Source organism: Octopus sinensis, linkage group LG17, assembly GCF_006345805.1.
Source record: "Octopus sinensis linkage group LG17, ASM634580v1, whole genome shotgun sequence".
In the NCBI taxonomy this organism is placed as follows: Eukaryota; Metazoa; Mollusca; class Cephalopoda; order Octopoda; family Octopodidae; genus Octopus; species Octopus sinensis.
In genome coordinates this window covers 25,725,094-25,744,290 of record NC_043013.1, presented here as the reverse complement: position 1 = coordinate 25,744,290, position 19,197 = coordinate 25,725,094, and the positions used below count along the sequence as shown (strand labels likewise).

General features: G+C 37.9%; 1 protein-coding gene across 1 annotated transcript in view; it reads left to right on the top strand.

Annotated features, from left to right (window-relative positions):
* Nucleotides 1-39: 39 nt before the first annotated feature.
* The window catches only part of LOC115220842 (GPI ethanolamine phosphate transferase 1-like), a 67,781-nt gene continuing 48,623 nt past the window's right edge, over nucleotides 40-19,197 (top strand). Inside the window, exons 1-6 of the mRNA XM_029791021.2 lie at nucleotides 40-229; nucleotides 2,374-2,640; nucleotides 7,736-7,857; nucleotides 9,595-9,693; nucleotides 11,579-11,685; nucleotides 15,263-15,387. Of these exons, the coding sequence (XP_029646881.1) occupies nucleotides 2,417-2,640; nucleotides 7,736-7,857; nucleotides 9,595-9,693; nucleotides 11,579-11,685; nucleotides 15,263-15,387 (677 nt within the window). The 5' untranslated portion in view covers nucleotides 40-229; nucleotides 2,374-2,416. The remainder of the gene's footprint in view (nucleotides 230-2,373; nucleotides 2,641-7,735; nucleotides 7,858-9,594; nucleotides 9,694-11,578; nucleotides 11,686-15,262; nucleotides 15,388-19,197) is intronic.

The window sequence follows — 19,197 nt, the reverse complement described above, 5'->3', positions numbered from 1 at the left end:
ATCACAATTGATAATTATAATACGAAACAGCCATTTGATTTTCGAGATGAAGATATAAATAGCAACAATTCGTCTTCTTAATTACGGAAATTGTTTCTTTTTGAATTAAAGACGTTTAAAAAGAAAATTACTGAATAATAAGTTCTAGTATACGGATTAAATTTCGTCTAAAAAAATAACTGTTCTGAACAAGTGGAAAACTTATTTAAATCCCGGTAAAAGCTAAGCAGTAAGTTTACTTCTGAAATATTTCAAGACTTTTTCCCAAACGCCGGTAATGTTTAGTTAAAGAAATGAAAATATTTTTTCGCAGCGTAAAATTTTCAGTCTTAGCTTTCAAGTTCTTTCTTTTTCTTTTGACAGCCAGAACCTCGGCGTGTTTTTTTTTTTTTGTTTTTTTTTTATATTTGAAAAGGAAATATATTAAAAGGGATGCAAGAACTGTTTATTATCTATCGCCACGTGTTTTACTTCAGTTGTTTGTTTGGGTTTTTGTGGTGTAATTTGTTTTATCCAAATAAATACAAACAGTCTTTGCGTTTCTCTGGAGATAGTTTCGACGAGAGTCAAAGTGATATCTTGTTAGTTCCTTCAGTTATTCGTTATATATTACACCTTACTAATAGTTAGATAATGATAACTTACATAAAATATTAGCACATAGTAATTTTAAAATAGAGAAGACGCTAGTAGGATCTCTTAGACTAATGGATAGTCAGATTCTTTCACGAAACCATGTGTTTTCTTGCTGTTTCCTCCGTCGTCTTAAGTCTTAAACCAGTCGGACAAAAACGACCCTGTCAAAGAATTGCGAATACAAGTGATTTTAGAAGAACTTGGATGAAAATATGACGTTGGTAGGTGACGTTGGGTATTTAAAAATAATTTTGTCCTGCTGAGAAAGCGGCAGAACCCTAAAGAACAGTACAACAAAGGATAGGACTTGCAGTGAAAGAATCCACCATACTGACATGCCAGAATGAAGAGTGTCTCCTATTCAAAATTCATACCTTGAAGTCTTTCCCCATTGATATGAACTGACTTGCTCCAAAACCCTATTGATTACCTGCTTCATTACCCCATTGATCTCTGGCTGTTTCAAAAAGCCTGATAGCTTTTAAGTAGCCAGTAAGTCTATAATTTCAAGTTATGAACTTTCCACAACTATGCTTGCATGGAGCCCAAATATCAGAAACCACACTAAATATTCCCATCACTATTCATTAAATTGGCATCCTAGATATCCCTGAAAAGACAGGAAGGAATACTTTTGATTATTGGTCAGTTAAACAACGACTGAAGGAATGCAAAGAACCATCCATGAAACCTTTGTGCTTCTCTGCCTAAGAAATCCTTCCTCTTAAGCAGCAGCTCAACTGGAAGAGACTGCCTATCAACGATTATTCAGAGGAATCCCGTTTTGGTCATGGATTCATGAACATACTCTTTTGGTCATTATCAAACAGTGATGACCTAAGGTGAGAATAGGCATGCAAACCAATTTGAAAAGAGCAAGTTTGGCTTTTTTTGCCAATCTCCTCTCTTCTGAGGATTGACTGCTGATGCTATACCAACACCTGCAATTCTTGCACATTCAACTTGGCCTTCTGCTTCCCATCATTTGTGACTACAACCCCAAGATACTTTAGCTTTGCCATTTGTCTCAGTGATGTTCCACTAACATGGAAAGTACACTTTCTTGAGAGGACCAATGTCTCAGTCTTTGCAGCATTTATTTTCATCCTTGCCATGCAGCACTCATTAGAGAATCCATTTCTTGAATTTCAGAATTGTCTCTCTTGCCTTTGAGAAGAATTACCATTAGCACTACCCTTTCATCATCATGCACAATATCCCCTCCACTCTCAAAGATTCCTTGTCTTGCAAAGTTACTTGGTGAGCTTGTCTGTGCAGGTGCCACTTAAACGTACCCAGTCCTCACTGTAAAGTCAGTATTTGGAAGGGCATCCAGCTGTAAAAACCTTGCCAAAACTTACCCCTCCTGTACTTGTACCATGTAAAAAGCACTCAGTGGTTGGTGTTAGGAATGGCATCCACCTGTAAAATTCCTGCCATAACAGTCACCAAAGTCTGGTGCTGGTTTCTAACTGACTGGCTCCTGTCAAACTGTCCCACTCATGCCAGCATGGCAGGTGGATGCTAAACGACAATGATGATGATGACTATTGCTTTTTCTTTTCATTCTGAGCATAATTTGAACACAATTTGAAATTCTTTAGTGCTCATTACTTTATATTAACCCACACTTCTATATACATTCTTCATGTGACAGGTATTCCTAGGAAACTTCCCCATGTCATTAAGATTTCATAAATACTGATGCTTATGTTTTCAGTTTTTTGTTTATTTCAGATTGGGAAGCAATTTATGTGGTCACCTGTAAACTGCTGAAAGTATGTTCAGTTGGAAATTATTACTACTTGGACTAGTAGTTCACTTGATTCTCTTTTATTCCATATTCGATATCTACTTTAAATCTCCAATTGTTCATGGTATGACACCACATTCCAGTCCTACTTCACCTCCTGCTAAACGCCTTGTATTGTTTGTTGCTGATGGCTTACGAGCCGATAAGTTCTATGAATTACAAGATGGCAAATCAAGATCACCATTTATAAGGTTGGTGTTCCATTTCTTATTCTTTGATTTGATATTTATTTTGCCTTGGTTTAATGCAAATAAATAAATAAATAAACACCGGAGCAATAGCTCACATTTTCTAATTTGGTGCCATATGTTTCTGCTTTCAAATCACACTAGATTCAACTTTATTTATCATCAGTCAGTATCCATGATGTAGTGTGATTAAACCAATAAAACACTCTTTGAGCTTTCTAATAAAAAGTTAGCATAGTTGATAAATCTTTATCCAAAATACTTGGAACCAGAAGTGTTTCAGATTTCACAGTAATTGTATATTTGCACTTATAAAATGGAACAACTTGGTCTTGGGACCCAAGTTTCAACTGATAACCATTACGATTGTTGTTGTTTGTCTGTTTTCCATGCTGGCATGGGTTGGATAGTTCAACAGTAACTGGCAATCCAGAGGATTGCACCAAGATCTCCTGTTGTTTTTCTGACATAGCCATTGAAATATTTTATTATGAGTAAGTGTTTGACCTCATGAAAGCAATGACAAATGACTGAGACATTGGCAGTATATCGTGCTTGAGAAGAAAACCCATTAAGCCAAGTAGAATGACAGTTGTAGCAGATACTGGTGGTATGTAAAAGCACCCATTACACTGAGAAGTTGGCGTTAGGAAGGGCATCCGCAGAAACCATGCCAAATCAGACTGGAGTCTGGTACAGCCTTCCAGCTTGCCAGCTCTGGTTAAACCATCCAAACCATGCCAACATGGATAATGGGCATTAAATGATGATGATGATGATACCATCTTTAAAGTAGTGAGCTGGTAGAATCGTTAGCACACCAGACAAAATGCTTAGCAGCAATTTGTCTGCCTTTATGTTCTGAGTTCAAATCCTACTAAGGTTGACTTTGCTTTTCATCCTCTCAGGGTCGATGAGTGAAATAAGTACAAAATGAGTATTGAAGTCAATATAATCGACTACCGCCTCCCCATAATATTTCAGGCCTTATGTTTACAATCAAAAGGGTTACGAGGACACTATCTTGTTATGTAGGGATATTCTTAGTGTTATTATAAAGATTGTTTTGGATTAAAATCCGAATTAGCAAAAACTGATGTTATCAGGATATGTCTTCCTGCCTGCTATTCCTGTTTAGATGGGGAAAGCATATAACCAGCATAAATTATGACAGCTTGCATTACATAACTCTAGGTGTCTTACTACCTGACCTTGTGTCTATCAGTCGTTTATTAGGTATTGTAATCTATCATCCATCTTGACAGTATTAATTGTGCTATCCTCTCCTATCTCTGCAATGATTATGTACCAGTGGTTCCCAACATTTTCACTATCAAATACTCCTTTTATTTAGATGAGTTTTCCCACAGACCCCTTTTAATATGGTCTTTTATTTTTTTTTTTTTTTTTTTTGCTAAATAAACACCCACACTATATATTCGTTCTTCACTTGATTTTGTTCTTATTCTAACTCATGTTCATTTTCCAGAAATGTTTCATCACACACCTGTGACCTCCTCAGTGACACTTTCCATCTTCATGTGTGCTCTTGCTCAGCTTATTCCATTCCATCTTTGCTTTATCTCTTACTGACCTAGTAGGGCAGAAACAACTAAAGTCATGTTCAACTAAATAACCATTGTCACTTGTCTGACTTAGGAGGAGGCCCAGTTTTTCCATGTCAACACCATGAAACTCCACATCACTCTCGCAGAATAGAATAAGCAGAGCAAGAGCACACACAAAGACGGAAAGTGTTGCTGAGGAGGTCACAGATGTGTGACAAAAGATTTCTAGACAATGGACATGAGTTAGAATAAGGACAGTAATAAACGAGTGAAGAACAAATATATAGTGCAGGTGTTTATTTGATAAAAACAAAACAAAAAGGACCATCCTGAAATACATCGGTTTGAACACACGACTTCACATCAGAAATTTGCAACAGAAATTCATAAATCTTTTAATATACTTATCTTTATGTTTACATATATATATATATGTAAAGATCCGAACCAAGGAGTTCTGAGCTGACGAAAGAAATGTCGATTTGACTAATCTAGAAACGTACGTTCTCAAATAACCTTTGCATTTGATTTTTTAATGTCTTTACCCCCATACTTTCGTGAGTTGAATTGAGCAAACACTATATGAGAGAGATTTTCTTTAAGTATTAGAAATAGTTTTAAAAAAATTTTTTTAGCTGCTATTTCTAATGAGTTCAGTATGTGGCAAAGTAATTTATTTTACTAAGCCCTTTTATATAATATATATATATATATAGGCTGTGTGGTAAGAAGCTCACTTCCCAATCACATGGTTCCGGGTCCAGTCCCACTGCATGGCACCTTGGGCAAGTGTCTTCTACTGTAACCTCAGGCCAACCAAAACCTTGTGAATGGATTTGGTAGATGGAAACTGAAAGAAGCCTGTCATATGTATGTATGTATTTGCCCCCTCCCACTCTCACCACCGCTTGACAACTGATGTTGGTGTGTTTACATTCCCGTAACTTAGCAGTTCAGCAAAAGAAACCGTTAGAATAAGTACTAGGTTTACAAAGAATAAGTCCTGGGGGTTGGTTTGTTCAACTAAAGGCGGTTCTCCAGCATGGCCACAGTCAAAATGACTGAAACAAGTAAAAGAATAAAAGAATATGAAATTTTGAATTAAGTTCACAGACCACCAGGGGTCCACGGACCCCAGATTGGAAACCACTGTTATATACCATTATTAAATAGCGCTATATACCATTATTATATACATCCCTCTCAATTAATATTGCTACACATACACAAATATGTAGCATGTTCTTTGCGGTGTATCTCACCAAAACACATTTCCATCTCACTTCCTTCTCGAATACTTAACATGCCCTTATTTTCTTTTTTTTTTTTTTTATTCTTAAATAAAATGTTTTGAACAGAGTTTTAAACAAAAATTTTTAAACTTTAACGTAAAGTGTACTAGTCATCTGAATGTGGCTAGCCACTGGGGGTGGGGTGTTACTGATGCTTTTAGCCCCAGGAGATCAACGTCTCCAGCTGGCCTTAGACACAATTTCAGTGCCCTTGTGTTATTTGCAAAGGGAGGTCATCCTCCCTCGAAAACCTAAGTGATACATACGGACTATAGTTTCAAGGTATTTGCCTGAACTTGTGCCTGGGAGGGAAACATTCTAAGTGCAGCCCCATGGTCGTTCATGACTGAAGGGGGTCTTTCCCCTTTATTCTGTACAAAACATGGTGTGGAGAGAGGAGGCTGGTAAGCCTGGGCAACTGCTGGTCTTCCAAAAACAACTTTGTCTGAACTTGTGTCTAGGGAGGGAACATTCTAAGTGTAGCCCCATGGTCGTTCTTGACTGAAGGGAGTCTTTACTTTTTTCTACTTTTCTCAAGAAAAACAAAATGATTATGTTAGAGAGCTTTATTATTTTTTTTGTATATTTTAATCACATTAATTTATTTTACATTGAATGAAATATTGGTTTCAAATTTTGGTACAAGGCCAGCAATTTTAGAAGAGGACTAGACAATTACATCAATCCTTGTGCATGACTGGTACTTATTTTATTGATCCCAAAAGGATGAAGACATGAAATGTCACTAAGCGTTCTGTCCAGTGTGCTAAGGGTTCTGTCAGCTCCACTGCCTTTACATTCAGTGAAATATTAAAGACTAATAAATCAGATTACAGCACTTTTGGAGCAGTTGTGTAAACCTCTGTTTTTCTCTGGTATTCATAATTTTTTTTTGAAACAATTTAGATTCAAAAATTCAGATGTCTATCGTATTTGAGGGGATGCTGAAAAGTTCCTAGCCTTGAGTGAAAGAAAATACAGGAGGATCAGTTATGATATTATCCAACATATACCCCTCTCAGATTCACACACATATTGCAGCAAACCTTTAGTTTTTTTCTAAGCTCTATAAAAGAACTCAGAAGGTTGAGCTTCCAACTAGGCTTTTTGCGATACTCTTAAAGCCAGAAGCTTTTCGGTACCCCCTTGTACATGGTAGCATATGTATACATGTACTTTTACAATAGCCTAGTTGTAATTATGCTGTGTTTCACTCTTATATAAAATATGTTGAATGTTCATAACTGCAAGTAACATTCAACATATCTCTCTATATATAAACGGCAGTTTGTCTGTCAGGTTGTACCCTCACCCTGACCACGGCTTTCAACCGATTCTGACGAAACTTGACACACACATAGTCCAATGTCAATTCAAAACTAACGCAGCGAAAATTTTGAAAAGTTCCCCCAGTTCTGAAAAAAAATCGATGAATTCGACATGGGTCGAGAATCTAAGCTTTTTATATGCAACGCATTTTCTCCAGACTGTCTAGGGGACGCAACTCGACCTTTTTAACTCTCGGAACACGTGGGGTAAGTATCCCAAATTGTATAAAAATGTACAAAAACGGCAAAAAAGCGAGCAGCAATGTGAGTTACAACAAAAAAGTCAAAAGTGACCAAACTGAACAAACGAATGGAAAAGGTTTTTTGGTGCACACGACAAAAGCGGTTTATAATAAACCAAGAGTTTGCAAGTAGCGTCCGAGGACCCTTAGGGTAAGTCAAAAATTTAAGGTAAAACGTTTGGGGTGGTAGTTATAAAGAAAGTGTAAACAAAAAAAGTATTCGAATAACTTGCGGCTGCAGCAGCTATTAGCAGAAGTGGCGATGTTGGGGGTAAAGTCTCGAATGTAATTTCTTCCTGGTAGGAATTGGTTGGGTTGAATTATCGATAGCTGTTTGATAGTTATTTAGGAGTGAAGAGAAGACATTGCAACCTACACATGCGCCTTCGTTCCCTAGAGGGAAAGGACTAGATTGGGATTAGTTGTGGCCTACTAGAGGCGTTTACATACCCGGGCAACGCCAGGCTATGCTGCTAGTTTTCTATAAGAGGGAAACAGTAAATTAAAAAAGAAAGATCATTCCAAACTTGGCTCTGCCTTTTACTCTTCCAGGATTTATCAAATAACTACCGCTGTTACATGAATGTTGGTTTATTTGGCTAAACCCCTCTATTAAAAGTAAAACAAGGAAGTTAAACCAACATACTTCCTTTCTTTATATCTTTCAGAAGTATCATGGAAAAGAATGGTTCATTTGGCATCTCACATACCAGAGTACCAACAGAATCTCGTCCTGGGCATGTTGCCATCATTGCAGGATTTTATGAAGATGTTAGTTCCATTGCTAAAGGTGACATTTCTCTTTGTTTCCATTATTCTCTTTCTATTTCTTAACCCTTTTCCATTCATATTCCTCTGTCAAACATAATCATTATTTCTTCACAGTGTTTTGAATATATAATCCTGATTTATCTCATAGCGTTGAGATTTTGATGATGTGATTGTTTATTTCTAGAATGGCACTGTAGGGTAGGTGTGAGAGATCAGACCTGGTCAGTTCAAACGTAGAACAAGTGGAATATTTGGGCCAAATATGACCAGTTTAAATGCTAAAGGGTTAAATGAGTGAAGGCTCGTGGCCTTAGTGGTTAGGGTGTTGCACTCCTGGTAACAAGATTGTGGTTTCGCTTCCTGAACCAGGTAATGCATTGTCCTTGAACAAAACACTTCATTTTCCATTGCTCTAAGCTATTCAGCTATAAACGAGTTCCAGCAATAGTTTAGCAGTTAACCCTGAGACAGTTGAGCATCTTATTCAATGGGAGTGTGTCATAATCTTCAGTCACTTGCACACCATGGAAACCTGGTTAAACTCTGACCTTTTGCGTCCCTGTAGCTCAAGGGAAACCCAAGATAACTACTTAAATGAGAAAGAACATTGGTTTCAAATTTTAGCACAAGGCTTGCAATTTTAAGGGAGGGAGTAAGTCGATCACATGACTGCTACTTATTTCTTGTACCCTTGAAGGATGAAAAGCAAAGTTGACCTTGGTGGAATTTGAACTTAGCATGTAAAGATGAACAAAATGCCACTAAGCATTTTGCCTGGGTGCCAACAATTCCACCGTCTCACCACCTTAATGAGAAAGAATTTTGCTTTCCAGCCACATGGTTCCAGGTTCATTCCCACTGCACAGTACCTTGGGCTGACCAAAGCATGGTGAGTGGATTTCTTAGAGGAAACTGAAAGAAGCCTGTCGTGTGTGTGTGACTTTGTGTTTTTGTTTGTGCCCCACCACTGCTTGACAACTTGTGTTGGTGTGTTCATGTCCCTGTAACTTAGCAGTTTGACATAAGAGACTGATAGAATAAGTGCCAAGTTTTCAAAAAAAATTTCTGGGGTCGATTCATTCAACTAAAATTCTTTGAGGCAGTGCCCCAGCATGGCCACAATCTAGTGACTGAAACAAGTAAAAATCAGTTAAAGCTGTGGACTACACTACACCAAAAGATGTTTACCCTTTCAGCCTTTTTTTTTTAGTTGTTGCAAAAGAACATATGTGACCAAGACCTTTGGCCATATGCTGTGCTTGAGAAGACTGGTCAAGCCAAGTGAAATCGTAGTCATGGCTGATGCTGGTGTCACATAACTTGCAGGTAAAAGGCATCTTTCGAGCATTGGGCCTCAAGGGAGCAAAGTGGCTGAGCTCCTTTCTAGTGTAGAGCCTCATGGAGGCAATGACTGAGGCCTTAGGCATTATGTCGTGCTTGAGGAGCTGATCCATCAAGCCAAATAAAATCACAGTTATGGCAGATACCAGTGTCACGCAAATGGCACCTGTGCCGGTGACATGTAAAAGAACCCATTACACTATTGGAGTGGTTGGCATAAGGAAGGGCATCCAACCATAGAAAACCATGTCAAATCAGACATTAGATTGGTGAAGCCTTCCAGCCCTGGTCAAACCACCCAACCCATGCCAGATGCTAAATGATGATGATGAATCTATGATAAACTGGTTATTTCACGTTGGAAACAAGTGTTGACAGTCTGTTTTGATAAACTTTCTTAAATCTTTTGTTTTAGGTTGGAAAGAGAACCCAGTAGAGTTCGACTCGGTTTTTAACGAAAGCTTTTCCACCTGGTGTTGGGGCAGCCCTGATATACTTCCAATATTTGCTAAAGGTATTGTTATTTATATTTTGTTTATATATATTTTTTGGTGAAAACCTTTCTAATGCTGGTGCCACAATAACGTACTGTGAACTGATTGGAGATGGAAGGGGTGGACCAGCCACACAGCCATAATCAAAGCAAGAGAAAAGACATGCACAGCAAAGCTGGCGCTGGTGTCTCTCAGTTGTTTTATGGGTGCAAGATGAGTGATGAGATGCTACCATGGCTTCAATGGAATCAGGCAACTGGGTACAGCTGTTTGGATGCTGGTGATTTGACATTGCCAACTGTGAGGTTATAGGAAATTCTGCTATAAACGTTTTTGCTGTAGAAAAATTTGCCTTGAGACAAGTTTCTCATCTGTACAATGGTAAAACATATTATATCAGCATTATTTACATTGGACGGAGGCAAAGTGGCTGAGGTCCTCTCGAGTATTGGACCTCACGGAGGCGAGGTGGCTGAGTTCCTTTTGAGTGGACCTCACAGAGGTAAAGTGGCTGAGTTCCTCTCAAGCATTGGGCCTCATGGAGGCAAAGTGGCCAAGCTCCTTTCAAATGTAGGGCCTCATGGAGGCTATGACCAAGACCTTTGGCATTATGTTGTGCTTGAAAAAACCCATCAAACCAAGCAAAATTGCAGTCATGGCAGATACTGGTGTCACACAAATGACATCCATGCTGGGGGCATATAAAGACATCTATTACACTCGGAGTGGTTGGTGTTAGGAAGAGCATCCAGGTGTAGAAAACCATGCCAAATCAGACTGGATCCTGGCACTGCCTTCCAGCTTGCCAGCCCAGTCAAACTGTCCAACCCATCCAGCATGGACGACGGAAGTTAAGTGACGATGACAGATAGGTGTCCTCACTTTGTCTGTTGTTACCACATCATTTCGGCTGATGTACTCTCCAGCCTTCATCAGGTGTGTCCGAGTGGAATTTTGAACTGTTGTTAGATCCAGTTCTACATGAAGTCTTGAATGGCCAGATTTTTTAATTCATTGGTAATATTCAAGTAAATCTTGATTGTGTTCTTGAATTGCACTTTCACATCAGACACAGTGATCCAGGTTCAATTGCTGAATATTCCTGCTACAGATATATAGATAACTTCATGATATTGTTCCTTCAGGTATGTCTAACTTGTCTCCTATTGAAGATTTAAAACCCTTTATGTTTGACATGATGTCATGTTCACACGACAGATATAACAACAAATTTCTCAAATGTTTAAAGGTACGAGATGAGACTTTGTTAATAACATCAGAATTTCTTAACCTTAGAAATGAAATATTCTTAAAACATTTGCAATGTATTTCAGTTGATTTGATCTCCAATCTTCATCCAGTGTCTCATTGATCCCTTCTCTACTATTTATACTCCCCCATCCACTATTACCTAAGCGTAGGTCCTGATGTAGCTCCAACACCATCTGTTTCTCTTTCCCTCTCTTTCTCTCTTTCTATGTCTCCATCCTCTCCAGTCGTTTGCTGCTAGAGTAGCCAAATATCTCCTCTATAGTAAGACACCTATTTCTATCTCTCTATTATAATCTAATCTTCTGGTAGACATTGAACCTTAATCTGCTGTCCAGTCATTCTGCTCTGATATCTAACCCTTCTCATACCAACCCACCCAAGGCTAACCCTGGTTCTTCATTCTTCTTTGATGGGATCTAAATGAAAACTTTCCATCAAAACTTCATGTTAATTTATGTTCCAAACACCAGGTTAATAACAACATATCTATTTTAATAAATTCTTCATTATTTCGAAAGTAATTGAAACAAAGTCAGTGTATTTCAACAGAAATGTGGTAAGAAAAAGAGTCAAGAAATTAAGGCTTTCTACAAATGGCAGTTTTCAGTCTTTCCTTTATTTCTTCCTTGGCAGGAGATTCCTACAAACACATTTACATGACAATGTATGCAGAGGAAGAAATAGATTTCGGTGGCACTGACCCATCCAGGCTTGACACCTATGTTTTCTCCAGTGTTAAGGTAAGCATAATGACTGGCTTTAATTACAACCTTTAATTAAAATGTGCTTCAGAACAAAGAAACTGTTACTTTTCATCTTTTTATCTTTTTTTTTTTTTGCTTTCTGTCATTGAACTATGGCCATTCTGGGGCTTGAAAAATCTTAGTTGAATGATTCAACCCCTGTATTTATTTTTTTAAAGTTAGATACTGATTCTATCAAACCATTTTTGCTGAACTGCTAAGTTATGGGGATGTAAACAAACCAACACCAGTTGTTGAGTGATGGTGGGGGACAAACACAAACAATAAGACCAAACATACATAAATGTAAAAAATAAAAAATGAAGGATAACTCCTTCCCAAGTCATAAAGAATCATAAGGTTGCTTTCCTGGTTTCTGTAACATACACATCTCCCCCCCACCCACGGATGGGATGCCAGTCCTTCGCAGGGTTACTCATATTTGCCTGCATCAGGAATTGAAACCACAATCTTATGATCCTGAATCCAACACCCTAACTACTAAGCCATATACTTCCACACATAGTTATGTACATACATATGTGTGTGTGTGTGAGAGAGAGAGAGGCATCTTTTAGTTTCTGTCTACCAAATCCACTCGTAAGGATTTGTCCAGCCTCGAACTATAGTAGAAGACATTTGCCCAAATGCCACACTGTGGAACTGAACCCAGAACTATATGATTGGGAAGCAAACCTGTTACCACACAACCATGCATACACCTCTTAAACAAACTCTGACACCCTCACTATGTGTTGGTGAGGAAAAGTCTTCCATCACAGAGAAGAAAAACGGCAGAGCAAAAATACATTTGGCTGTTGGTGTTATATGTCCTGAATTTAACTCTAAATAAGCATGTGTGTGTGTAAACAAAAGCATTCCAACTGTGACCATGTTTTTTTGTTGTTGTTCTTGTTCCCAGACATAATGTCTCTGGAACATCTTACTTCAAAGTTGTGAATCAGAGCAAAACTGATGTAAACAACTTATTATTACTTGATTAGGATCCTCACCGGATTTCTTTTTCATGGTGAAATCAGGTAGAGTGAATCTGGGTATGTGTCAATGGCCTCGTGCAGAGGTTCTCAACTAGGGTCCATAAGACCCTTGGGAAGTACCTGTAACCCTTGAAGTGGGGGGGAGGGTCAATATAAGATTTTGTTGTTAAAGTTTATGACCAATATGCACAAATATTTTAACATTCTTTTAATACAATTCCTAATATTTAATCATAAAAATATAAAGGTTTTTTTTTTTAAACCTGAGGGTCCATCAGAGTAAAATGGGAACCAAAGGGGTCCATAGGCAAAAAATAGAGATGACTGAAGAGCAAACTATTCCAAATATAATAAATATAATGTAAATAGCAAAGCATTTTTCATTTCTTAAAAAATGGTAAAAAAAAAAAAAACAATATATTAGATAATGTAGTCCTTGATACCACCACCATCACCACTACACAAAAAAATTGGGATATTCATGGCTGAAATACTTTTGATCATAATTCTGTTCAGTCAGGATTGATGACCTGGGGTTAAACAACATGTAGGCAGAACTAATATGATTAATGAGTGTTACCACATGGTAAAAAAGAAAGAACCTGTTTCAATTCTGTTTTGGAAATAGGTGCGAGTGTGGCTGTGTGGTTAAGAAGCTTGCTTCCCAACCACATGGCTCCAGGCTCAGTTCCACTGTGTGGCACCTTGGGCAAGTGTCTTCATCATCATCATCATTTAACGTCCGTTGTCCATGCTGGCATAGGTTGGACAGTTTGAGTGAGGAATGGCAAGGTTTCTACAGCTGGATGCCCTTCCTAACATCAATCACTCCGAGAGTGTAGTGGGTGCTTTTTACGTACCACCAAAGCCTAGTGAGTGAATTTGGTAGATGGAAATTGAAAGAAGCCCATCATATAAAATATATATTTGTATGTATCCTTGTCATATAAGTGAGGTTGTTCATTTCCAGTCTTTCATGGCAATCATATCTGGCCATGGGAAAATATTACCCTGCTTAGAAACAGATGAAAGTTGGCTATAGGAAGGGCATCAAGCCATAGAAAAACCTGCCTCAACAAATTCCATCCAACCCATGCAAGCATGAAAAAGTAAACGTCGGTGGATGATGATGATGATAGATTAAAGTACTAAACTGACCTCATAAAGCCCTCCCCAGCAACTATTACCCAAACAGACCCATGGGTTGTGAGGTTGTCATCTGAGTTGTGCAAAGGTATCATCAACCAAGAGTAATCAGGAATCACCAACAAATGGATGCAGTGATGGTGATTGTACAACACATACCCCCATACTACTATATATATATGTATGTGTATATATATATATATATATATATATATATATATATATATATATATATATATATAATAAATATTAGGGAATGAATCCAAAATTACAGGGAAAAATCAGATTTAGGGTTAAATCCAATTTTATAGTAAAAATTTGATACTGATTAGAAGATCGAAAATCCACCTGAAGATTGTCGGTAGCAGACATGAAACATTTGTAGTGGCGGTTTATTTAATTTATATTAAAATTTTATGTATTGATTAAGTCTTTCCTTGTTTGGTTTTAAAATAGTGGTTTTGTCTCGAATTATATTATATATATATATATATATATATATATATATACCACCACCCAACCATATGCTCTACCCATTATTCAAGGAGGATTTTGTGGGTAGGATCCTATCAGAAGCACCCATCACTACGCTTTCTGGCTGAATTCCCAAACGTGACCAACTGGAACTATGGATATCATCCAACCATTTCATTCTTGGTCTACCCCTACTTGGTCTCCTGTTGGTTGGCTCAGCTTGAAGAATCCATCTTGAGATTCTTTCCTGTGACATTGTAATCACATGTCCGTAGTACCAGAGCTTGTGACTTCTCAGTGCAGAGAAGTAAAAACAAACAGCTCAACCATGAAAGATTCTCTGATCTCTGTGCTACACCATCCATTGAGGGAGATTGCTCTTTTGTAGGAACCCTATCTATACATGTATTTGTGGTTATTAGTGGAAGGTGCAAACACCTTCAAAATAAAAAAAAAATTGCAAAAAGCTAATGAATCAGTGCTTTCTAATGAGTTCCACTGCTTTTGTTGTGCAGCTCTCTCTCTCTCTATCTCTCTCTCTCTCTCTCATATGAAATGCATTGAACCAATGCTGGGCCAACTGGAAACTTGTTATAAAAAAAACTATCGTCATCGTCATCGACAACATTTAACATCTGCTTTCCATGCTGGCATGGGTTGTATTATTTGACAGGAGCTGCACCAGGCTCCAGTTGTCTGTTTAAGCATGGTTTCTACGGCTGGACACTGTCCTTAACACCAACCACTTCACAGAGTGTAACTGGGTGCTTTTACATGGTACCATTGCTTTGTACATGGCCCCAGCATGGGTGCTTTTTTACACAGCACCATCAAAAGACTGCCTCTTATGTGATAGCATCATTGGTGTTTTCTACTTGGCACTAGTATGGTTGGTTGTTTTGTTTGCATACTACCAACAGTATAAAATCTAATTGCTTCATTTTTCACTTTTCTAGAATTTCTTTCATCAAGCCAAGCAAGATCCAGACCTTATGAAGAAGTTGATGAGTGATAAAATCGTTTTCTTCTTACATTTGTTGGGTATTGACACAAATGGACATTCTCATCATCCACATTCTAAGTAAGTAAACCTGTGCTTTCAGCAAATTTCTACGCAATCTTAGGCCTGCCACTCATTTTTGTGTCTTGTGGAAGGCACTGTACTGATTGCCTTTGCAGGTTCTCTGAAACTGGTGAAATTCTATTTATTTTGGAATCCCCTTCAGATGATCTCCAATGTTCTCCTTCCTTACAATCTGTAAAATGGAGACCATATGTTTACCAGCATGAACGTCAAACTTCAATAAGTAGTTAGGCATTTAATGGTTTTAGTAAATTTATGCAGAAAAAGTAAACATTATACTGTCCAGCATAAATAAAAGTCAGCTTCATTATATTTAAGTCATTATTTTTTCTGTAAATACCTATTCTCACATTAAATGAGTCAACTTCCAGTACAAATGTCTACGTTTTGTACATCTTTTTCCAACAACGATCTACTCACATAATTTACACACCCACTAAAGTTTATTTTTACAAAAAAGAGGGCATAAATTACATGGGTTTCTACGGTGTATATATATACATATACATACACACACACAGATGTATGTATGTGTATCTGTTTTGTCTCCACTACCACTTGACAATGGGTGTTGGTGTGTTTACATCCCCATAATCTAGCAGTTTGGCAGAAGAGACTAATAGAATATGTACCAGGCTTAGAAACAAAAAGGACTGGGATCGATTCATTTGACTATAATTTCTTCAAAGCATTGCCCCAGCATGGCCACAGCCTAATGACCAAAATACTTCTCCACTCATAATTCTTTACATTACAATATAATAATAATTACAGAATATTTAGTTTTACATTTCTCTGCATGATAAAAGAAACCCAGCATTTCAGAGAAATGTGAAAAAGGTAGCTGAGTAAGTTTTGAATAAAACCGAAACTTAGTAATCTCCAACTCAAAATCTAACAAAAAAGATGTCATTGCTTGTCTTTACGACATAGAATCATTCCAGTTGAGAGGTGACCTTGTTGTTCTTTTTTGGCCTGATACAGTAATTAGCTGTAATTAAGTTAATGATTTGGAATGTCCTCCTCACTGTCTACTTTTTCCCCCAAGTTATTTTATCATCAGCTTTTTTTTTTTTTGTATTAAGTTGCTGGCATGGCTGTGTGGTTAAGAAGTCTGCTTCCCAACCACATGGTTTTGGGGTTCAGTCCCACAGTACAGCACCTTAGAAGAGTGTTTTCCTATAGCTTGAGGTTGACCAATGTTTTGTGAGTGAATTTGGTACGGGGAAACTGAATGAAGCCCGTCATTTAAGTATGTGTAAATGTGTATGTTACTGTTCACCATCATAAAACATCATTGTCATACATGCAGTGTCTTTTGTTTCCAATCCTTCCATGAAAAATGCCCAGTTATCGAGAAATATCACCTTACTTTGGAACAGGTGAGAGTTGGTGATAGGAAAAGCATCTAGCTGTAGAGCATTTGTTTCAACAAATGCTAACAGCCCATGCAAGTGGACATTAAAATAATGATGACAGTTGTATCTTCTTAAGAGATATGGGATGTCCAAAGGTTTGCAGTTTTCATCAAAGTTGTCTTGAATATGGAACTCAGGAGCTCCAAATAAATGACTTTTTGGGACTGTATTATACTTCTTTGATGCAAATTGAATTGATGGAATGCAGTGGAAAAAGAATTCTTCAATCACTTTTCATCTAAAGGAGTTAGATGAAAATGGAGCTAGATGTTTTTCAAAGGAATCCCAAGCAGGAGGTAATTTTGTCAGTGTCAGTGAATTAAGAATGTCTAAAATGAAGTATTGTTCTATGAGATATTTAAAAAATCTAGAAGGCAGACATCTGACATTGATTAGAGCCAATGGCAGTTCTTAACCACATTGTTTTAGTATCTTGTTTGTTTGCATGAGATGTAACCGAGTAGTTTTCCTCATGACTCCATTGTAACACACATTTTGCCCATTTGATGATGGATTATGATAGGGAATCATCTTAGTCTTAAAAATTCCCAAAACTCATTGCTTTCAAATTGAGTTCCATGGCCATCATCATCATCATTTAATGTCTTTCTTCCTTGCTGGCATGGTTTGGATGATTTGACAGGAGCTGACAAACCAGAGAGCTGCACCAAGCTCCACTGTCTGTTTTGGTATGGTTTTTACAGCTTGAAGTCCTTCCTGATATCAACCACTCTGCAGAATGGTCACTACATACAAAGCCTAGGGCACCAAACAAACAAAGTAATGAAGAATTGGTTAATAAATTGGGAAGTTGCTTTTCTGAAGAGGAACATGAAAGGGTAACTCATAACTGTTGCATGTTTTAGATATTGGTTTTGCTTCTGCAATATCAAGTGACAGTTGCTGTCAGATTCCTTAATAGTATAAGTTGGTCATTTGTTAATTTGTTGAAATGAGGTTTTGACCTAGGATACATATCACATGACCTAATTTCATCTGTAATATACTTAGATTATTATAATTGAATATTTTCACTTATGCAGTTTATCTATCTAAACTGCTGTGTCCCATTTTTTCATGAATTTTCCCTGTTTCATCTCTCCGTTCATCATTCAACATTGACTCAATATCTTCAATTGCAGAAATTCCACATAAAGAACCTGCAGCCAAGTTCTCTCTTTTGCCATACATTATTGCATTTTATATGAAAAGCCTAAAAGTTAGTCTCCTACAACATAGTCATTTCTTTTCATGGTAGATTTGGGTCAACAGTCATAAAGGAAAGCTGTTGCCTATTGACCTGTAATAAGTTTGAATTTATTGTTGTTAAAGACATGATACTGCACTTCTTAAATTGGTTTAACTGTTGTAATGGCTTCTACCTCTACATAAAACTTTATTTTCATATATTAAATTCAACTTATGTTGAAAGTCAACAAACAAAGTTTGATTTAGAAGCATTGAGATGTATTGAAAGATACAAATAAGGAAATCATTTTATTCTCAAACAGGATAATGCTAATAATATAGCTTGAACAGGATAAACTATCCCAATTTTTAGCAGAAAAATCTGTCGGCGGCCAGCCATGAGACTAGAACTCACATCCCTATGATTGCGTGTCCAGTGCTTTACCATTAAGCTAAACTGCCCCAATGACAAATTCTTCCACAAATTTAGGATATATATATCTAGCTTTATAAAACGCTATTGTATGTTAAATTCAGTTTATAAATCAAATCAAAACAAATCAAAATAGATGAACATCAATGGAATCTGTATCTTTGTGGTACCAGTGCCGGTGGCACACACATTGTGGTACCAGTGCCGGTGGCACACAAGAGAACCATCTGAACGTGGCCGTAGCCAGTTCCGCATCGACCGGCCTCCGTGCTGTGGGCACGTAACAAACACCATCCGATCATGGCCGTTCGCCAGCCTCATCTGGCACCTGTGTCGGTGGCACATAAAAAACACCTTCCGAAGACCCGGCAAGACTAGTCAGTCCACCTGTGCATACCTTCCTTCTTGTGACACTGTGAAGACCGGTTGAGGCAAGTGAAAACCAAATCAAATCAAAATAGACAAAATAGATGAACATCAATGGAATTTGTATCCTGTGGTACCAGTGCCTGTGGCACACAAGAAATCCATCAGTGCCGTAGTCAGTGCGGTGGGCACATGACAAACACCATCCGATCGTGGCCGTTCGCCAGCCTCATCTAGCACCTGTGTCGGTGGCACATAAAAAACACCATCCGAGCGTGGCCGTCTGCCAGCCTCGTCTGGCACCTGTGTCGGTGGCACATAAAAAACACCATCCGAGCGTGGCCGTCTGCCAGCCTCGTCTGGCACTGTGTCGGTGGCACATAAAAAACACCATCCGAGCGT